The sequence below is a fragment of the Chelonia mydas genome, chromosome 5 (assembly GCF_015237465.2).
Source record: "Chelonia mydas isolate rCheMyd1 chromosome 5, rCheMyd1.pri.v2, whole genome shotgun sequence".
NCBI lineage: Eukaryota > Metazoa > Chordata > Testudines > Cheloniidae > Chelonia > Chelonia mydas.
Genome location: NC_051245.2, coordinates 42,080,720 through 42,103,440, shown reverse-complemented (window position 1 = coordinate 42,103,440; position 22,721 = coordinate 42,080,720). Strand labels below are relative to the sequence as shown.

The 22,721-nt window shown below is 41.8% G+C and overlaps 1 protein-coding gene across 8 annotated transcripts in view; it reads right to left on the bottom strand.

Moving 5' to 3' along the window:
• MAST4 (microtubule associated serine/threonine kinase family member 4) overlaps window positions 1-22,721 on the bottom strand; it is a 446,036-nt gene that overhangs the window by 48,247 nt on the left and 375,068 nt on the right. For 7 of the 8 annotated variants that reach the window (XM_043546459.1, XM_027821471.3, XM_043546464.1 and 4 more), the window contains 2 exons: window positions 13,854-13,921; window positions 9,668-9,753 (listed from right to left, as the gene is read on the bottom strand). In XM_043546459.1, the coding sequence (XP_043402394.1) occupies window positions 9,668-9,753; window positions 13,854-13,921 (154 nt within the window). The remainder of the gene's footprint in view (window positions 1-9,667; window positions 9,754-13,853; window positions 13,922-22,721) is intronic. The other variant, XM_043546460.1, reaches the window with a different exon arrangement.

Here is a 22,721-nt window from a genome sequence, read left to right as displayed (position 1 = left end):
GATTCCATCAAAATGGATCACTGTGTTAGCTTCCCTATTAATGTGGGATTAAGTCTTGCCCTAGATATGTAGAAATTCCATTGGGGCCACACTGACTGGGCTCACTGTCATCTGGGTTGGGATTTGGGGGTGAAAACAAAGCAGAGTGAAAGCAAAGCAGCATCTGAGCAGCCCTGGTTGCTTCCAGGATTTGGTGAAAGAGATCACTCATTCCATGACCCCTGCACTGGAGCATGGACACAGGATGTAAATTACTACATTTTCTAAAAATCCCTGGAGGCAAATCCTGAAAAATCTTTACATTGCATTACCTCTATTTTGTAATATTTATTGCTTAGGGCATTTTTAGTATGTAATTATCATAGCAGTTTGGGTGTGTGGAAAGGAAAGGATGAGACAGAGAAAGCAAAGAAAAAGGGAGAAGTTGATTATGTCATTTCTAATTCAATTTGTGCCCCCCAGAGACCCACTTATATCTCCATATAATTATTTAAATAAAAAAGGCAGCTCACAATTTACTTTTTGTCTCACTATTTTTGATAAAGAGTACTCTAACCCCACACTAGAGAAATTTATAAACCCTTCTGAACAGCCAAAGTTGTTTTTCATTTCTTTTGTGGCGTGATATTCCTGGTGAGTGTTTTCTCTGATTGAAAAGGTTGTCATTAATCTTTTCCATTGTCTCTGAAAGTACAGTTCCCAACCAAGGGTAGGGCAGCTGAAAGACATTACATCATAATGTTTAGGTAGAAAACACCTTGGGCAGTGAGTCAAGTGAGTCAAGCCCCACCCTTTGTGCCTTTTACAAAGACCTGCTCCTGTTTCATGCCCCTCCCAAGGTGGAATAAAAAACTGAGTTAGTTACGCAACTCCACAGATCAGTTCTCCTCCCTGTTGGCTTCTTACTTTTCTTCCTCCATCTCTTCCCACCCCTCCCTGAAATGGATTTTCCTCTCCGCCCCCACCCTCCCTTTCACTTAGTTTCTAACACCCTTCTTTTCCCATTGGCTCTCTTTCTATCCTCCCTCTCCCTTCTCTTTGTCCCCATTTCCTGTCAAGCTCAGCCTCTGTCTACCAATTTTGTCCCTTTGTCCTCCTCTCTTTTTCCTATTTCAACCCTCTTATTCTTGTTACCTTCCTGACATCTTACGCGCGGGAAAGTGACCCCTTCCCCTGCCTGAAACCTTGATCTTCCAAGGAATTCTTATGTCAATACACAGTCTTATTGAACTCTGCAGGACTCTGTGCAGGAACTCCCTTTTCAGGATTGGGGCCAATGAAGCACTGCTGATGGACTCCAAAAGCTGCCCTTCAGCCAGGCCTGGCAAGATGAGCTCTTAAGGATGCAGTAATAGGTATTAATTGGAGGCTATTAAAATTGAGCCTTAATAAAAATGCTTCCTTCTGCACAATCTATGGAGCTGTGCAGCTAGTAATTTAAATTTAAAGACAACATCACAGGAACTAGTAAGATCAAATGTATCTGACCTGTCAAACAAATTATCATCATGATTAATATCAGAGCCTTTATCTAATTAATGTTACACTTCCTTATGCCACCACCTCAGCCTTAAACGTCACAGGTAGGCACCCATATACACTTCCATGTAAACAGGGCTCAGCAGTCCACATTTCTTCAGAAAATATTTGTCAACTTCAAGCAGTATCAGATTCAACAGGGAGTGGGAGCAGGAGACAGCACAATTATATAAACACACGCATGCATTGTTTATATTGTGCAGCGTTTTACATTCCCATGTGTCTGACAAAGAATACACACTCATGGCACCATTCACTATTCAATTCCGGGGGATCTCACACTGCCTTATTCACTCAAGCAATCAGAAACTGAGTATTCTGAGTTTCATGCTGGTGCCTCAGGAGGACAACTCAACTTGCAGCATTTTTTGACTCCTTGTCCTTTTGTTTGTATTTGCATCTGAAGCAATGCCCTGTGTCAATATGGATGGAGACATGGGTAAACACAGGTTTTTGAAAGTGTCTAGTGGAATTCTCTCTCCATATTTGTGCTTGCTGAAATGAAGAAAGTGGCTCCAGATACATTAATATTGTAGATTTCCTTTCTTCCTCTGAATTCATGGTAGTTATGCTACTTTTCTCTCCCCACAACCTGTCAATATCCTGAGCATACCTGAAACAACTCTATACCACAGTTATTGAAGTCAAAGCGCCGAATCCTGAAGTGCCCTCAACTCCCACTGAGTTAAAAGTTGGTAGTTAAACGTGCTGAATGGTCACTGAAATGGTTGTTGAATAGCAAGACTCTCCAGAGTAGAAGAGTTAAATAAAAAGGTACAAAAGTTGTTGCAGTTTCAAAAAACGGGGGAAAATTTAGTAATGTGAATTGCCATCTATATACATCACCAGGAAAGCAGGTGCTTGTCTTTTAGGCCAGCTGCTTTCCAAGTCTTTGTATATGTTGCACTCCGAATGGAAGGGAAGGCTAGGAGGAATATACAGTCACAGAGACACTTGACTGAGAAGCTGAACTTATCACAACTTCATTGCAATAAGACTGAAAACAATTACAGAAACTTCTCCTGCTGCATCTTAACATTCCTAGGCAGGCCTCTTTTCTGTACCATGCTCTTTTGTACTCTGAGCTGCCCCGAACCCACGGAACTGGGCTTCTATGACTGTACCATAGCTTACCAAATAAAGGGTGAAGTCCCACATTATACTGAAAGGCTCAGTCATCTTCCCACATCCTCTACACCCCCACATCTCACTCCCTCTTTTTTCTTCCCAGGTCTGATTTTCCTGCCTTTCTCCCTTTCCTTACTTTTAATAATGACACAGCGGTGCTGCTTGATAGGAGCCACAATGAACAGCTCACCCTACTGGTCCAGTTTACAACTATACCTTGATTTTAGAGATTTCTTCTAGGATTGGAGGGTAACTATAAGCCATATAAATTAATTAATAGTAGCAAAAATATGGTCTCATTATTTCATGACATCAGCGGAGATGTCATTGCTATAGATGCGAAAACCTGGAGCATACTACAGATTATTCCTCAACTGTTCAATGAGACACATTTCAAAGTCACGATTTCTACCTTCCTTGAATGCAAGTGGTAGCTTATTTCTGTCTTGGATAGATGTTTCTGATCAACAGGCTATTACTTGAAATGTACAGCACTGCAGCTGAAACAATATTGTCCCCCATGTATTGGCTGAAGCATCAAAGTGCAAAATGAACAGCTGATCAAACTTGGGATATGTCATCACACAGGAGGGGATTGATGAAGAGGAAGCAGATAACAAAATAGGCCTTCAGCCTCTTAGTGGATATCTGTCCAGCTGACTTTGATAAGACAATTGGCTTTCTCTTCCAGCTCTTTCCTTGTTTTTTATTATTTTTAGCAGGTCCCAAGAGTCTAGTAACATGAGAACAGCCCCTAATTAACCCATAATACCATCCCAGAAAATCCCTTCGCTTTTGTAATTCATGGACTATTTTTTGTCTTCTTTTGCTTCCAATTTTGCATGCTGACCATATTTAAAGGGTCAGCCCAATGCACTTCACTTGATATTAATCTTCCCAGCTATCAGATTTCTTTTAGAAAGACTATATTTACAGGTTTTAATTTTACTTCACAGCTAAACAATTGCTTTAGCACTTTTCCATATGTTGGTCAAAACCCTTGCTATAGACCATGATAACATGTAAAATGGGATGCATATTTAATCCCTAAGACCCATCAAACACTCCTCTGTATAACATTGGAAAGCTGCCAGTGCAATAGTCAACCCTGAACGGAATACAAGCTCACTCGGAGTCCACATGGTGTTACAAGAGATTCTGGGCATCCTCACTCATAAATCCCTGGTGATAAGCTTTATTTGCAACAAGTCAGCAAGCAATTCATTTCTACCACAAGTAAACTATTATTTCTAACACTCTGGAAGCTCTGGCCCATTACTTACCAGGACTTTTACCTGGCCGCATTCACTGCTTGCAAACCAAAATTTTCCTTGGTGCCCAGACACTCAGTAAGTGGGCACAATCGCACAGAGTAAATACTTTTTCATCCAGACTACATTAAGGAGACTCATTGGGGCACCTGTTTCTTACATTGCACTTGTTTTTACGTCATTTAAGCAGCATTCAACTAGAATTTTGTCTCAATCAGATGGACAATCCAGAGTTCCTGGTTCTGAATGGCATTATTCTAATCCTCTAGTTTCTGGAACTGTGGGTTTGGGTTTTTTACCTTCCTTTCTATCTACTTTCTTGGCATGGCTGCTGGAGTTTGCTTCCATGGTCTGTCTCACTGTGATGATCGGCATTTATATTTAGTGACAAAGTTTTGCACTGGTATCCTATATTTTATTGATCTTACATTTAATCACAATAAACAAAGTTTACTCCTCCAAAAAAGTCTCATCACTGACATACGGATCTTTGAATATTGCCTCCTTTCAGCTCTAATATTAATTACTTCAATAATCCTGTTATTATTGCCTGAAAACATTGGCTCTGATTTGGCTGGGTTAGATGCAGAGGATAATACACTCCTACAGACAAAGGAGGTTTAAAAATAAAATTTCAAAAGGTTTACCTAATCAAATGCAGATGTTAATTGTGGAAGACTTTTCCTGCACAAGGTAGCCTCAAAATCTGCCACAGGAGAAAGAACATTTGGGTTTCTCTTAAATAACTACAGCGCTTCAGTCCTGGTTTAAAGCCCTTATTACAACTTCCACAACTGCATTAGAGCCATTTTGTAACCTGGGGTAGATTTGGTGCTTGAGGCTAAAGAAGCTGCATTAGTCTCTTTGACCCGGTTCCCTAATTTATCAAAGAACCCTGGACTCCTTAGGGAATAATCAGATACCTTGCTATATTTGCAGTTTAAAAGAGACAGTGTCTCTCTCTCAAGTGCTAGCGGCTTTATTTTCAAGTAGTTTCCTGAGAAGAGATTTGTGAATTCTGCATCACCCTAGAATTGAGGCTTTGTTGTCTATGATGTAGGGAAAACATCCAGGCAACTGTGATTTATGGTTTGTCAATGTAATATGCATACAGGTGATAGTGAAATATCCCTACTTCTGATCTTAAATTATCTTCCAGCTAGCTGATGCCTAAACACTAAGTGATCAACTACCCATCTCATAAAACCCTATAATTTTGCTTTCCTCCTGCTACTAGTTGCAGTTGTTTGACTACTTCATGTAGATTTTCTTCTGAAGCTGAAAAAAGCATCTCTCAATATCTAAGGGCAGGTCTACACTACCGCTTAAGTTGATCTAACTTACGTCACTCAGGGGTGTGAAAAAGACACCCCATCAAGCAACGCAAGTTACAGCAACCTAAGCACTGTCCATACTGACGCTATATCGGCAGGAGACGCTCTCTCGCTGACATAGCTTCTGCCTCTCTCAGAGGTGGAGTAATTATGCCGATGGGATAAAGCTTTCCCTTCGGCATAGAGCATCTTCACCAGATGCACTACAGCAGCACAGCTGCGCCAATGTAGCACTTCTAGTGTAGACCTGCCCTAAGAGTACCTCCTCCCACTTTTAATACTGTTTGTAAAAGTCCATGTAAAACAATGATACTACTGCCCAGCTTTTTTATAAAATGAATAATCTCAGTGAAAGTTCCACTTTGTTGCATTCCAAATAAAAAAAGAGGGCTGGGAGTAATTGAAACACTCACTTGAGAAATTATTTTCCAGCACTTTGTAACATACCCTACAGTCAGCAGTGATTGAAAATGGGACTTTCAGCCTCAAAAGCATCTGCCTCTACTACTTGAGCTAACTCTGTAGCTGGTAGCTTTAGAAGGATCTTATTCTCCTCTATGTACCATCCACTGGAGAGAAGCAAGACACTTATCCAGGGTGTTACTCCCCTTATTATGGGACATGCATCTGAAGGGCACAAGAGTTCAAATTCCCAGATGGGCCACCATGCACAGGCCCTCAATGGGGACTGAACCTAGGGCCTTCAACATCAAAAATACGAGCATCTACCATTTGATTGACAGAAATTATTGGATTAGCTAGTAGCAGTATTAGGCCTTTTTACTCTAAATGGATCAGATGCTAATGGGGAACGAGACACACTAGGCCAGTATGTCGTATGTACCCAACCCAAATATTCAATTCACCACCCCTTTTTCAATTGATGTAATTGGCACCAGATCATTGCGTAAAGCAGGCACTATTATGCAAAACTAAAGCAACTGCCTAACAAATCCAAATGGGGAGTTCACACGCCCAATAAAACTAACTGTAAGATGTAATTGATTGAGCTTGTTTATGCAGCCATGCTGATGGCAGCTGCAGCAGGTGGACCAAAGAGTTCCTATATGTTACCATTTGAAATTTTAAAATTTGGAGAAAATCTGCTTGAACAGTAATGAAAATTAAAAATTTGGGGAGCATTAAAGGAATACCTTTTGGCTGGTGAGAGAGTCTAAGACAGACAGCTTGTGAAACCATTAATGATCTGGCCTGCATCCTACATGTTTACTGATTCACAGCTTGTTTAACTTCTTGTATATTCCCAACCATTCCCAAAAGCCCGATGTACCTCATTACTATACAGTCATTTAATTACACTACAAATGAGTTTATTCAACCAATTACAAAGCGGAATACTGCTAAGATATTTACTCAAACTTTCAAAAAAAACCAATGGTTCAAATTTAAACTCATGAAGTTTAACATATCTGACAAATCTCTGCTACAACGTGCCAAGGCCAACAATTACGCTGTCAAATTGTCAAAGCCTTTCACTTCACTGTGAAGGCAGGAACATCCATTGCAAAACCAATCAAACAAAGACACTGCACTCGGTAACATTTTCTTCTCATTTGGTTCAGGAAGAATCCTTTCACTACATCCTTGAAAGAAATGAAATATTACAACAACATAATCAAGTATTAGCAAGCCACATCACAAAATACACCTAGTGACATATTCCTGAGAATAAATCAGTGAAGCACAGGCAGAATTCACACACATTTAGATTACTTCAGAGAGTTAATGAAGTGGAAAAACACTGGAAGAGAAAAAAAAACCCGTGTAGCATAACAATAACTTTAATTTCAGCTGTTTATACTTGTAAATAAACTGTAATAAATTCCTATGAAGAAGTTTATTGCTTTGTATCAACAGATGCAACAGAAATTATTGCTTAATTATATTCCATTTCTTAGACAGGATAAGAGGAATTCAGGGTACTAATGATATGTTACCCTTTAAACATACTGATAATAAATGTACAGTAAATCAACCAATCACATGCTGCCAACTCAATTAAACACACTAAACGCCTGAAAAATGTCAATGCAAATTAATCTACCTCCTACCTTGTAAAGCGGAGTGGAAATCTAACCAGAAAGGTGCTTATGAGTTCCTCTTCCAAGACATGAATGCTTTACAGGTATGGCAGAGTGAGTACAGCTGGGCCCAGAGTCGCTGCTTGAGCCCTTCCTTACAGTGTGGGGTTTGTATATCCCACCACCAGTACTCTATTCTATATTGGTTCTCACACTACCACATACAACAGAACAGAACACAATACTCATTTCTCCTCACTTGCTATGAAAGTTTGTGATGTGTGGGGTCCCATTATATGCAGCTTGAGAAAATATCGACAGCTACTGTTTATTCATGAAAACATCTGTGAATCCCAAAGGTTTCACATATTTTAGCCTGAATTCATTTGAAACCACAAGTTATTGGGCTTGCTTCAAATTACTGGGTGAAATTCAGCCTGTGTTATGCAGGAGGCCAGACTAGATGATCATAAATGTCCATTTTGGCTTTACAGTTCTATGAAACTTGGTCTGCTCTGGACTAGAGGTGGCTCTCTGCACTATGTTGCTCTATGACTGGCTGAGGCTCTTAGAGTATAAGGAGGATGAGGCACAGACAGACCTGCCTAGCCTTTGCCCTTTGGGTGGGGGCTCAGGGTTTCTGGCCCCATCTCTCTTTTCCTCTCCCCACCAGGAATCCCTCCAAGATTGGGTGGGTACAATGGCTAAGATTCTCTTTTGTTCTGCACCCTGCTGGCCAAGTCAGTGCCTTCCCTATCTTCCCACTCCTCCAGTGAGAAAGTTGGGACAAGATGAAAGGAGGGAGCAGCTGTCAGGGGAAGGAGAGAGAGACGCATGCACTGGTGAAGCAGGGGTGGCAGCAGCTGCTACCTACTGAGAAGAGGACCTTTTCGAAGTACTGAGGCAATTGCAAGAATTGAATATGTGGTGATGAGGTGCCTAGGGGAAAATCACTGAGGGGATGATTTGTGTGAGGTTGAGAAATGAGAGCTGTGTTTGGATTTTTATGTAATTTTAATGAAAATTATGCTACATTTTCTTCAGGCTTTTTGCTGAGCCACATAAGCAAGTCTGGGCACAGACAATAGCCCTTGCATGCACTGTAGTGACTGACCATCACTGGCATGAAGGGTGAATTAGCTGCAGCCCGAAATACTCCTACTCCCTTGGTCAACGGGTCACAACAAAGAAATAACTAACTGTGACCAGAGAGGTGCATTAGCTATGACCTCAAGCCTCTGGCCATTAAAAGTGAGCATGAAATAGGAAGGTGGACTGTAGCTGCTTTCTCTTTTACATTCAGGAATTCTACAGTGAGTGCTCAGTCGTATAATGCAGCTGCCCCATTCGGGCTGAGAGCAGAAAGGGCTAGAATCAGCATGAGGAGCTCAGGACCAGGAAACAGCTCCTCATCCCACAGCAGAGCCAACTTTTTTTTGGTAGTGGACTCCTCAACCACCCTGGGGTTGACCCAAATTGTTTTTTGAGCCTCTCTTAGCACAGAAGTTTGGATCTATGGACTTGCTTTAATCCTTTCGTGAACAGAGGGGGAGCCCAAAAAAGACCACAGGGCACAGCATGCAATGTCTGATCTTAATCAGAGCAGCATGGCATTGCCAAGATAGAGCACTGCATGCTGGGACATGCAATCTCTGTGTGATGCATTGAAATGAAAGATGAGTGGTCTCCATTTTTATCCAGGCAAGCGAGGCCCTTGAATTGACAAACTGCCACTGGAGCTCTCGGTAGGACATCATTCAGGCATCTTTGGTTTAAAGAGACTGGTATAAACGTATTTTCAATTGGGAAAAAATATGTTATGTATTCACTTAAAACAGTGTCTATGTTTTCTTCAACTTACGTTTTTAGGGCAAGAACACTATTTTACAGTGTACTCCTTACAGATTCAATTATACTCCTTTCCAAAATCTGAAAAAAATTCTGCTTTCAATATTAAGTTTAGACTTTTTAAATTTTCTTCAAAACTCCACTTTAACATTTCATCTTTAGCTTCATGTGGCATTTAGTTCTACAGGTTCACAAGCATCCTTTTTGGTGAGAATATATGTTATCTTAATTCACGACACCGAAGTATGCTGGCTATACTGGATTTTGTTACTGACTAGCACCAATTTGCAGAAGGCTCAGTTATTTCTTGTATATCACAACTGTCAGTAATAACATGGGAAATGCATTTGGAATAGAAACCAGAATTAGAAAAGCACCCAGGCACACACGGATGCACGCACACACACACATTCACATGCCCCTCCCTGCTGTTTACAGTAAGAAATAATGGGAAATTATGCAAAAACAAAATGCAGAAGAGCTGTTACACTCATGCATTACTCACCCATAAGCTCCATTACTAATCAGTTTAATTGTTTCAAAATCGCTTTCACGAGGTTTCCTCTGGAGCTTCACTGATCTATTAGAGCTCTTTTAAGTAAAAAAGGGAAAGAGAACAAAGTTAACGCTCTACAGACATATAGAAAACAGAAAAAATTATTTATTGCTTTCAGGCTGCAACATGCTCATCAAAACCAAGATGGAATGTTCTTATGGCTCTGGCCAATCAGCCACAGCTCAACTGGTCAGGGGCCAGAGAAGGCTCTGAAACAAGCTGTCATTCCATCAGAAAGTTATATGCTATTCTGCATCTACTGATCTACTCACCTGTGGTGGGGTGCTGGCAGATATACATAAGGCCAGATTTACAAAAATATTTAGCAAGCTAAGGATGCAGCTAGACATTGGACCTGCTGAGGCACTTAGGTGCCTGAATACTTTTGTAAATCTGGTCCTTGATGTATAGATAAGTACTAAGAAAGGATGGATGAACTCGTTGCCTAATATGGGAGGTCAGAGCAGTGAGGGGGAAATGCGGAGAGGTGTTGGAGAGGCACAGGAAAGAGTGGGGTGGAAAGGAGGAGGTCAGAGCTGTGCAGTGGGGCATACTAGGGGGCTTCAGTTCTGTCCCCCAAAACTCCCCACATCCATGCTGCCCCCTCATGTTTTCCCCCCACTCCAAAAACATTCCCACTGCCTCCATGGCAGTCCCTGAATCCTCTCCCCAGGTCCTCAGCCTGTGGGGCCCTCGCCAACACCCGCCTCTCCCTAGGGAGGAGGGCTGAGATAGGAAAACTGGGCTGGACTGGACTGGCAGAGAGATTGGAGATGAGGAGATTATATAAAGGCAGCAGAGAGACTAAACAGTACATTTTGTGACGGGGGTAATCATTGCCAAAGAACCAGAAGAAATGGAGGCAGAAAGCTGGGCTGTGGTACATGGGGAGGCTGAGAATTAAGTGTCCAAAACCTTAATGCAGAGTTAAGGTTAAGATTGCCCAATGGTACATCATGTCCTTCCAGAATGTCAAATCTCTGAAAAACAAGAAATTCAAAGTTTGGCCACTCCCACAACACAGCCTTAACCCTGTCCCCTGGAACTGGCAACAGCCACTAAGAATGGTTCAGTACCTGGGGGTGGGAATAATTTACCATAATAAACAGACATGAGGAAGGACTAAGAGAACGTGTTGTTTATGTTGTGCTCCGCATATTTGAATTCTAGCATTTATTGACATGCACTCCAATAGTGTCAGTGTAGTTGTACTGAATGGTGGAGGGATTTGTTGGAGCATACTGGCACAGCTATTACGAGACGTGCACGAGGACTTCAAAGGGATCATATGTGCCTCATTTCAGCACACAGTTCTGTAGGTTGCGTTAGCAGTGGTGCACAGCGGTGTACTTGTCCTGGGAATTATCAGTAATGTGGTGGCATAGTTGAGAGTGATTTCTGGGGCTAAATAGGGGATAAGTGAAGACACTATCTTGAAAGAAATCATCGGGGAAGAGTGACAGGGGGCAGGGAGGTTGCATTTTGCAAGTCAGGGGGTGGTTTGTGTGGCGAAGGCCCAGTGCTTGAGTGTAGGACAGATAGTTCCTTTTCACTATGTTTGAACCTAAATCCCAGTTTTGCCTTAGCAAAGAGACATGTCAAGACAATGTCCTAGAGTGCTCATGTGTTCGGTCCTCAGAGTGTTCTGTATAAAATGAAAAGACTAGTATGCGCAGAGGACAGATTTAAGGTTACACTGTAGGGGTGGCATGTATCTCAACTCTTCATATCCTGGTTGCCAGAGTTTGGAGTGTAGCTGACCTTGACATTCTGGAAAGGTGTGAAGCACCACTGGGAAACCTTAACTCTTAATTAAGTTTGGGGATACTTAATAATATAAAGCTTTCCTATATGTATGGCAAAGAAATCCTTCCTCCTACTTGATTTGTTGTTTATGTGCTCAGCAACTTTTTCATTTCCTGCAGGACCAGTTTAAATAAATGTTGAACCCCGGTGAAGCCACTCAATTGGGCCCCAAGATTTAGTGAAGAACTTTCTCTCCCATATCCTTCCTCAAAATAGGTCTGATATGCCAGATGGGAGGGAGGTTTTAGTTCCAGAGAGTATGTCTGAATTGGTATGTATATTTCTTCACAGAGGGTTCAGGATATTTCCACAGAGCTCTCAAGCAGCAGGTACCCTCCCACACGAGGTGGCACTGAGGTATGAGTGGTAAACACCTAATTATTTTAACCTATCCCTGGTGGGTATGGCCCAGTGTGGCAGCACTAAATGAATTAGCCTTGCTTTCCTGTATTGCCAAGTTGCAACTTGCAGGTCTTCAGAACCTCTGAGGCTATCCCCCACTGAAAGGGGAGGGACCAACACTGATGTCGGTCTGGGCATTTTGAAAAGGACAGGAGGCAGTGGGGAAAAAGCACTCTTTTTCCGGCAACCATTTTGCACAAATAGGGTATATATAACAATATATAACAATACAGTACATGAAAGCAACTAGGCATATTAATAGAATGATATCATCTGAAGCTGGAAGTGAAGACCTATTAAGTCATTTAATTCATCTGCTTGCCACAACAAGACTGTTCCTAATTACACATTTATGAGTGTTTTGGACAGTCTAGTTTTACATTTGCTAAGCAACGTGGTTTCCAACACGTCCCCTGGGTGATTATTTCAGAGACTAACACAATACATTATCATGAAGCGTTTCCTGATATGTAGCCCGATATCTAGACTTATGATCCCCTAGTCATTGCTTAACCAAAGCCATACGTATTTAACTGTTGGTCACTCTGCGTAATTCAGTAACTCCAGCCCCCTAATCATTTTTGTTATTCCTCTTTCATAGAATCATAGAATATCAGGGTTGGAAAGGACCTCAGGAGGTCATCTAGTCCAACCCCCTGCTCAAAGCAGGACCAGTCCCCAATTTTTGCCCCAGATCCCAAATGGCCCCCCCAAGGATTGAACTCACAACCCCGTATTTAGCAGGCCAATGCTCAAACCACTGAGCTATCCCTCCCCCCCAGTATATTTCTGATAATTAAGTGCCCAGATCTATGCAATATTTCAGATGCAGAGGGACCAAAGGTGTATATAAAGGTACAGTTACCTCCATGTCACAGCATCCGAACCCTTTGTAGATGGCATCCTGCCACCAAATCAGGAATGATCATAAGATGAAAAAACCCCAGACACACTCCCAGGCCTTTTCCTGGAAATACTGGAAGTATTTTCATCAAATACCTGAGGATTCTATTTTACACGCTAGCAATACTTGTATAGCTTGTCATGCCAATTAACTATTACTGAACTGAATTATGTATGCAGCCCAAAGGCATTTGCTTTTTTTGCTGCAAAGGTGCACTGCAATCCTACCTCTGTGTTTTCTATGTTTATTTGTTTAGAAGAAAAATGGATAGGTTTGTTTGTTTTTTTTTATTATAATGGGCCAGATTCTGCCCTTAAGCACACCAGTAATTCCAGTCATCTCCACTGACTTTTATTCTACCTTGGGGCAATTTAAACAAGTCACCACAAAGGATTATTTTATATTACTTACTACTACCCACAACCCTAGTAGAATATCTTCACAATATGTATCTTCAAGGTGCAACAAAACATCTTTTAAACTCAATGCACAATCCTCCTACTCACAGATCTTAATTTCCAAATCTAGAGCTACCACTTTAACCTGTTGACATTTATCTGTCCAGTGCATTGCACCTTTTAAAATTTTGGACAACTGTGTAAATGGAGCACTTAAAATATGTGCAAAAATTTCTAGTTTTATTTTTGGAGGGATTTTTAAACCCTTTTCAAAAAGAGAAAAAAAATAGTGATTAAGCAGAAATGTAAAAGGTACCAAGAAAACAAGTGAGTCTCTAGCAATAGCTAACTCCATACACAGAAGTAAATATTAGTAACTTTATGAAAATGGTGAAAATTACAACTTCCTGAAAACAGAAGGCATAATGGGGCTATTGCTTGTTGCTATCTTTAATCCATTATGCACCTTGGTATTAGTTTGAAATTTAACCTATATTCTGTTTAGCCAGCCATATACAAAATCTGCTAGAGAATGTAATGAAACAATGCAATTAACACATCGTTGTATTTTTAAAACTGATATGCTAAAAACATCAGCCACCACCACTGTAACAGGAAGACTTACACTTAGTGATTCATCTGTTTCTGGAGTTTCTGATGTGCCACTGTCATAGTTAGCTAGCTGAGCTATTTCTGAAAACAACAAAGGACAGAAACTTCGTTTTAGAATACATATAGCAAACAGAAGCAAGTGCCAAACAAAAACATGAAAAAGTCACTTCTCTGGAACAGAGAATTAACAAGTGTTCTATTATCTATATTAGTGATTGAATGACCTTTAAAATTCAGTTAAGTCCTCCAGTTTAGGAGGATAATTCCCTTTTGGAAATTCTGACCAGTTGTCCAATGCCTTGATGAATCCTTCTGTGACAGAAATGAAGCTACTATGTAATCATATTATGAATACTGAGATGTAACAACTTTATGAATCCTGTATGTGCCTGGGGCAGCGAGAAGAAGTTACTGTATACTGGGGTTACAAAACTTCCCTGTTGGAATGTATTGATCTAGCAGGAGAGGGCTGTGGGAACACCATACAAGGAAGCAACACAAAGGCTTCCTAAATACGGTCGTTTCAATAGACACTTGAAAGACAATGGGGCAAACTGTTGGCTTAAAAGATCCTGTATCCTGTTTCAGGTATGTTGTAAACCTTGTTTTGCCAGAGCTGGGAGTTACCAGATCTAAGGGATAAAATAATTAAAAAGTGATTCCTGTGAAGGGAGGTGAGTCACCAGGGGCTGTCCAGAGACAGTTAGTGAGCTCCAACAAAGACAAGCTGACACAGATGCACTGGGAAGAGCACAGGAAGCTAGTCCTACTAGGGGCCCTATGTGGAAAATGTTAACCACCTAGTAAACTAGACACTCACATGGTGTGTTTGATTGTTTTTAAGTTATGTTTGCTCTGTAATACTTCTGCTCTAAATAAATGATACTTTGCTTTAATGATGCTGGTTGGCCATTGATCACCACTGTCATTGCCCCTGAAGGAACAGATCTGCAGGGTCTGAGCCTAAGTTGGACCTGCTGAGGCAATCATGGTTAATCCAAACCTGAACAAAAGTTCTGTGTAAGCTTGAAAACTTGTCTCACCAACAGAAGTTGGTCCAATAAAAGACATTACCTCACACACCTTGTCTCTCTAATATCCATCTTAACGGTTTCTACCATGAAAGACGATGGAGAAAAATATACTGAATAATCAAATAGCTCATCTTAGCTTTCACTATCCTGCAGAAATAGAGGTTACTTATCTGTAACTGGCAGTTCTTCAAGATATGTGTCCCCCCTCCCGCCTCGTCCGTATTCCACATGCTGGTATGTATGTACACCATGCGCCTGAGACTGGAGATTTCTAGCAAGCAGCGTCCATTGGTCTGTGCCGTTGCCCTCCTTGTGCTCTGAAACAAGGGGCAGTGCGGACCACTGCCAACCCACTTCCTCCTCTTATCGCAAATCAGTTAAGATCAAAATAGAGGGGAAGGAGCACTAGTAGTGTAATACAGATAGGGAACAAACACCTCAAAGAACTTCCAGTTATAGATAAGTAACCTCCATTTCTTCTGAGTGTTGGCTTCTATGTATATTCCACATGTGACTGACTGGTTGGCAGAAGTCAAACAGGGGTTGCAGGGATGCAGCTGATATAGATGTCTGTAAACTGCTGTTCCAACTGTTGCCTCTGCAGAAGAGGCCTACACTGAGGCGTAATGTTTCATGAAGGTATGGATGGCGCTCCAGTAGAGCCTATGCCCTACAAACATCCAGCATAGGTGCTTCTCAAAAAGATACTGTTGAGGTTGCTTGTGCTCTAGTAGAATGGGCCCTCACCCTGTCAGGAGGAATACGCGCCAACTGATAACAAAGAATGATGCAGCCAGAGATCCACTTAGAGAGTCTCTGAGCAGATAACGCTGGTCCTTGTGATAGCTCTGCTACATAACCTTGGTGGTTTCCCAATTGGTTTTGTTCTTTGCAGACAGAAAATCAAAGCCCATCTGATAGCGAGAGAGTGAAATCTCCTCTCCCCATTGGAAATCTGAGCTTCCAGAAAGTGAATAGGTTGACTCATGTGAAACTCAGAAATTACCTTGGGGATGAATTTCAGGTGGAGTTGAAGGATAACCTTCTCCTTATGAAGTATGGTGTATGGCGAGTCACTCATGCTTCTGGCTGATGTGACTGTGACTTGGAAGGTGACCTTCATGGACAGGTGGCGCACGGAAAACGTTGCTAATGGTTCAAAGGGTGGTCTGGCAAATATTGAGAGTACAAGGTTGATTCCCATTGCAGTGTTGATTTCATCATTGGTGGGAAGCTCCTAATGAGACCTTTCAGAAATCTAACTGCTGGTTGGGTGAGTAAAAATAGAGTGGCCTTTTACCGGAGGCTGCTAGATGGACCTGCAGTGAACAAATGGGAAGCCCTCAAGTCTTCAGGGACAGGAGATAGTCCAAAATAGTAGGATTATCTGCTGACTCTGGGGATAACTGGTTTTGTTGCATCCAGATAGAGAAATGCCTCCATTTAGTTAGATAGCATTTTCTAGAGCCTTTTCTGCTTTGACTGAATGGCCTCTGAACATGAATGCTCTAGGTCTGATGCTTATGCAAATACCAGGCCATATGGTGAAGAGAGTACAGTTTGGGATGTTCGATCTTGACATTTTCCTGAGTTAAAACAGATCTGGGAAGGGACAGATGCTTATGATAAAACAGGTTGACATTTGTAAGACAACCGGAAACCAGAACTATTTGAGCCAGTTGGTTGCAGCGAGAATGACTCAAGCTTTGTCGTGATGAATCTTTCACAGTGGTAGCAGTGGGACAGGAGGAAAGGTGTACCTCAGGTGGTCTGTTCAGGAAAACAGGAGGACATTGCCCTAGATTCCCGGCCTAGTGCTCCTCTACAGCAGTTATAGACGGAATTCCTTGTTCATCTGGGAAGTGAGCGGATCCCAGGATGGCATTCACCATCAAGTGGGGCCATCATTCAGGACAGAAATGCATATCTCACATTCATGGTCTGTACATAAATGCCTGCTGAAATTGTCCACCACAGAGTTCTGTGCACCTGGAAGGTATGTGGTTCCTGATGCACCAATACCATAAACTGACTACCTCTATACAGAGAGGAAGAGATTTTGCTCTGCCTTGTTTATGTAGAAGACCGTCGTCATGTTGTGTGATGTTATCTGGATATGAGGAGACCATATAAGTGGAAAGACTGTATTGCAAGCTGAACGGATTGTGCTCAGCTCCAATAGACTGATATATACACTGCCCCCCCCCCCAATCCCAGGAAACTATGTGCCTTGCACAATGTGGGCTCCCTAGCCTATGAGGGATGTGTCTGTGATTATGGTCATGTTGGGTGTGGCTGGAAGGAAAGGAACTCCCAGGTCCCAGTTGTTCCAGGTTTGTCTAACATACGAGAGCAGCTGTGACCTTAGGATAGATTGTTATCTTGGTATTCATATCGTTTCTGTCTGGTGAGTAAACTGACCAGAGCCAGGCCTTTGGGCAACGGAAGTCTGGTGAACGAGGTTATGTAGGTACATGAGGTCATGTGGCCTAGACAGACCTTGACTGCAGGAGGTCTATGGGAAATTGGCCATATCAGCTGTTCATGGCCTAGAATCTGTCCATAGGAAGCTAGGCCTTCACTGAGATCGAGTCTAGGGTTGCTCCTAAAAAGATTCCTAAAAAGTGGACTTTTCTTTGTTTACGCAGAGTCATAAGGATGCCAGAAGAGAGTAAGAATATGGTCACTGACTGGACTCTGGACTGGATTTGCCTGTTAGTAGCTTATCATCCTGGTACCGGAAGACGATGTAGCTCTTTACTCTCATCTGGGCCACCACCACGTAGAAGAACTTCGCAAAGATAATGCGAGGTCCTGTCGCTATCCCAAACAGGAGTACTCTGACCTGAAAGTGCTCCTCAGGAATCTGAAGAACCTTCTGTGGGATGGATGAATGGCCACATGAAAATAAGCATTTTTCACATCAAGAGCCACGAACCACATGCCCTCCTCCAGAGAAGGCATTATTGATGTCAGTGTGACCAGGCAAAATTTTGATTTTCATAAAAAAACATTTAGCTGGCATAGAACTAGAATTGATCTCCATCCTGTTTTTCTTGGGAACTATGAAATATGTAGGTAGAATCCTTCCCTTGATTTTGGGTGGCACTTGCACTATAGCCCCTCACTGCAGGAGAGGAGTTCACTTCCTTATGGAAGATTTCATGACAATGGTATCTGGAGAGGGACCCAGAAGAGGGCTTGTGCGGGGAGGGGAAGGGAGAGGAGAGAAGTTTGATTATGTAGTCGGAGTTGATGATCTGTAGTACTCACTTGTCCTTTGTTATGTCCCTCCCTGGCAAAAAGGGCGAGGAGGCCACAAAGGTTTCGGGGGCATTAGGGAATGGCATCAGTAAGGGGATGCATTTCTCAAGCATCCTGTCAAAAGAAATCCCTGGTTGGTGGGTTGGGTTGAGCAGCGGTGGTTGAAGAGAAAGCTGTATACCTGATCTTTGTACCCTCTAGTATTTGCGCAGTGGTTTGTAAGGGTGCTGGTGGTAAAACAGCTGGGGGGGCAGTCTGCCTGTGGTGTTTTCTCTTTGTGGGCAGGGTATGAATGCCTAGGGAGCGGAGGGCTGTCCTGGAGTGCTTTACCAAGTGTAATGTCTCATCAGGTCTTTCACTGAAGAGAACAGACTCATCAAAGGGCAAGTCAGATCAGATGGGATGGCAATGATGGAGAAATTGCCTCATTGAATGAGGAGGAAGTCATGCCTGTTGGAACCATCGGTACTGCCAGATCCAGTTTGATTTTTTCCTCTGCATACTCAAACGAAGTTTGGTTTTGGCTAGGAAGAGAAGGCCAGTGTGAATCATGCACAAATCCAGAGTGACTAGCATAAGGATCCCACGCCATGGACCCTAATGTGACCAGTATGAAAGTTGGACCAGTTGAGGAGAGCACCATGGCACTGAGTGAAAACAGTCCCTTGGGAAGTCATATCTGGGAGGAGGAGGGCTGAAAGATCTTCTGGAGTCTCTGTCTAAGCTTGCCTCCCTGTGAGGCAAGGGTTTGTCTAGAACACTGGACTCAGTTGACAAGAAGGTGGATTCAGGTTCTATCAGCAGTGCTGATGATATCAGTGAATACCAACTCTGACTTGTAGAAAGGATATGGGACAATCCATTTCTCCATGAGGTGGTTTCTTTGTCTAATGTTGTCATGTCCCTGAGGAGGACTGGAACTGAATACAGAGGAGACTGAGGGTAGGGAAAGGTAAAAATATGCCCTGGAGAGGTAAAGGTTCCAGTACATTCTGATCTAGAGTGCGAGAGGTCCCAGCGGTGGTAAACGATGGACCCAGTGCATCCAAGGGCTTGGGGGTTGGTGGATCCTTCTTCAAGCGTGGCAGTACCATTGAAGGGAGTCCAAAGTGCAGCTCCAAGTTGGTGCTGGCAGATGCCAATCCTTCGGCTTCTGAGTTGGAGTAGGTGCTGGTACCAACGGACAGGACCCTTTCTCCTTCACACCTTACCCGCTTGGTCAGGTTTATGCGGACTTAAGTATTTAGGAGCCATGCGTGGGGACTCACCTGAACTAGACGAAGTCAGGGAGTGATCTTTTCTCTTAGAGGCAAACCTAGAAGGGGATCAGTCCTTATGCCTATGTCTCTTACTCTCGTGAGAGGTCTGAGGGAGTGATTTCTTATGCTTAATAACTCTGGCCTCTGCTCTGGTTCTCATCCTTGGAGGCACGCTGCTCGCAGCCTGCAGCCATTGTATCAGGGGTCTCTCCATCCTGGGTCCGACTAGGGTCTCATGGTTCTCTCCATGAAATGTTTCCTCAGACAGAGCTCTCATCCCTCACATGTTCAGAGAGGGAAGGAGCAGCAGATGCTGCACTTGGTGGTGATGTGAGCCTCCCCAAGGCAGCAAAGGCAGTGCTGGTGTTTGTCACTGACACAGAAGGAAAAGGGACAGGGGAGACCGTTCTTAAACCCTGGAACTTTAGGCACAGTCTTTCTCCTGAGGGGAGGGTCCCTGGGGTGAGGAAGAAACTAGAAAAACACTAAAAACAGTAAAATATTAAAAGCTATTTACAATATGTATTTACAGATAGGAAAGCTATGCAGCAGCTTCAGACACAGAGGAATCCCACTCAGGCCATGTGGGGGTAACAAGGAACTGGAGAGGTGTGTCCACACCTGCCCCTCAGTAGGGAGACGAAGAGAGCAACTTTGCAGACACAGACCAATGGACGCTACTTGCTAGAAATCTGATCTCAGGTGCACTGTGGGCATGTGTATCCATAGAATATACAGAGACCAGCACTCGAAGAAGAACTCCTAATTCTGCAGATCCCCTGCCTTGTTAGACTGAGGAACTCTCCAATGTAGTGAAAATTAAGGGAGGCAATAAAGTCGCTCAGAATCCTGTGGAGTTTAGGACCTTCCTCAGGGCATCACTGGTATTTAGGAGCAGCTACTGTCCTAGTCGGGCTTCTTAAAGTCTCATAGTACTAGAAGCTAACTGGCGTCTAGTTTATCCAGATAAGGGCTTCAATGCTTTAAATTTTATGAAGACAAAAGGTGAAGTGCCTAACAAGATCAGCTAAGAGCCATTTTCTTTCTAGAACTTTAAGAAATGTAATAGGGTTTTTGGCTACCCCATATCTACTACCCTGGGGAAGTGCTAAGATTCCCAATTACCTGGTTGTCCCTCTCAGCTTCAAACTGGGACCCCAGAGTGTGCTCTGTGGATCCAGACACAGGAACTCCTCAGGGTAATAAGAGCTAAATGGGACAGATGGTAGATGAAAGACCTTGGGAAGCTTAGTGTTACTCTAATCCTATACATAGTTAATTACATACTTTACACAACTGAAGATACACCTTTTAGTTCATAAGTAATTGTTGAAAGAGTTTGAGAGTACGTGCTATGATCAGAGATAAGGTTGCCAGAAATTTGTAAAGTTATTTTTTACGTGTCAATATTGTCAACTGAATGTGTAAACTCTATGGATAATGGAATATTTATATAAATTAATTTAACTGGACATTTCCATAATTTTAATACTTAGGGGACTTAATTTATGCATCAGAACAAATTTAAGTACACCGTTCTTGTTAGGGAATTACTATACAGGTTTTTAAAAGTTACTCCCATGTGTGGATGATGTGTTTTAAATGTAGATAAGCCTGTTGCTTAAAATAAAAAGCAAGACACAAAAGGAACAACTTAGTAAAATATATGAACCAGAAGTCTGTAAAAAGTCATGTTGAAAAAACAAAGATTTCTTTAGCATTACAGAAGTACAAGAAAATCGTTCAAGGGAACAAAGTGAACAACAATACATTTTGCATTAATGTTCCAATTATTTTTTTAAATTTAAACCGAAATAAATTCTCCTGGGTTAAGACTACTTATACCAAGAAGATTCAAGCTGGAGTGAATTCTACTGCCAAGTTATAAAGCTGTGTATCGGGTGGAGAGGCAGGGGGTTATAATGGAAGTGTTGATGTAGCCTTTATTGGATGGGTGAGAACCAAGCCAGTATAATGTACTTTGACAGCCTTCTCAGCCCAAACTGCTTTCATAAATAGCAAATTAAAAAAGGTTCTGTTTTAAACAGAACTTTTGCAAAATACCATTATCTGAGAAATACATATTATTTGCAAACAGTAGGTAGTAATGGAATGGAACCAAGAGTCAGCTTCTGAAGCAGGGAACTAAGGAACCATTTTGCAATGCCTGAAGAGATTTTTAAAACTCATCTAAATACCATTAAACATCTGCCCTTTTTATTTCATTGATTTAAACCATTTCTGAAGACTCATGATTCAAAAAGGTAAAGATGGTAATTTAAAAGCCACAGGGAAAAATCTCTCCCCAGGGAACTTTTCAGAAATGCAGCCACGAGTTTTCTGATAAGTGATGAATCTGTTGTGGTACTGCTTTCAGTACAGTATACATTTATCTGGCATTATCTCCAAGTAACGCATGTACCATTTCACTTGAAGAAAAGATACTATGGCCAGGGCAGCAAACAAAGGTGGAAAAAGTAGAGAAGGGTTTACATTGGCAGCTTCCCTTGCAAGGGGAAGGAAATCCTTTCTGTGACCATTTGCCAACATTGTATACACATTTTAATGAACTGTCTGGAAATCCAACAGTAATTCAGGGTGACATTTCTGATTGATAACAGCTATTATTGCGTTTTAGATCTTTTCTCCATGCAAAAATTTAAAGAGTTTTCAACAGGATGATCTCAGTATAATGCTCTCACACACACACACACACACACACACACACACACACACACACACACACACACAGAGAGAGAGAGAGAGAGAGAGAGAGAGATGTTTCCAAACATTTCTTTGTGAAATCACTATATTGAAATGTATAATACCACTAATGCATATTTTTTAACCTCTGCTTCTGAACTAAAATGGAGGATGGAGATGTCACTTTTTAAGAGACATTTAAACAAATTATTTATACAGATACCAAAAATATGGATTTTTTTTGGCCACAATAATAAGCAATTCATGGTATTTATATTTGTTACTTTTCTGTGGGGAGCAGAAAGAGAATTAGTATGAACTAGCTGACCTAGTTTATTTGATGATAGATTTACAGAGAGAATTAACCTTTAAAAGATACACAGAATAACCCATTTCTCTGAATCTCCCATTTAACCAAAGGTCAGTAATCTCCCTTCCCCAGCAACTCACATTATATATTACAGCCCCACTTTAGCCCATTTTTCTGACAGGTTTGGATAACTCTGAAACCCTTTAAAAACTGAAGTTATATTTTACACTATTTAGTTTAATGTATATAAAAACATGTATAAAAGTGATCTATTCAAAGTACAAAGACAAAGTAAACATTCTGTTTGACAA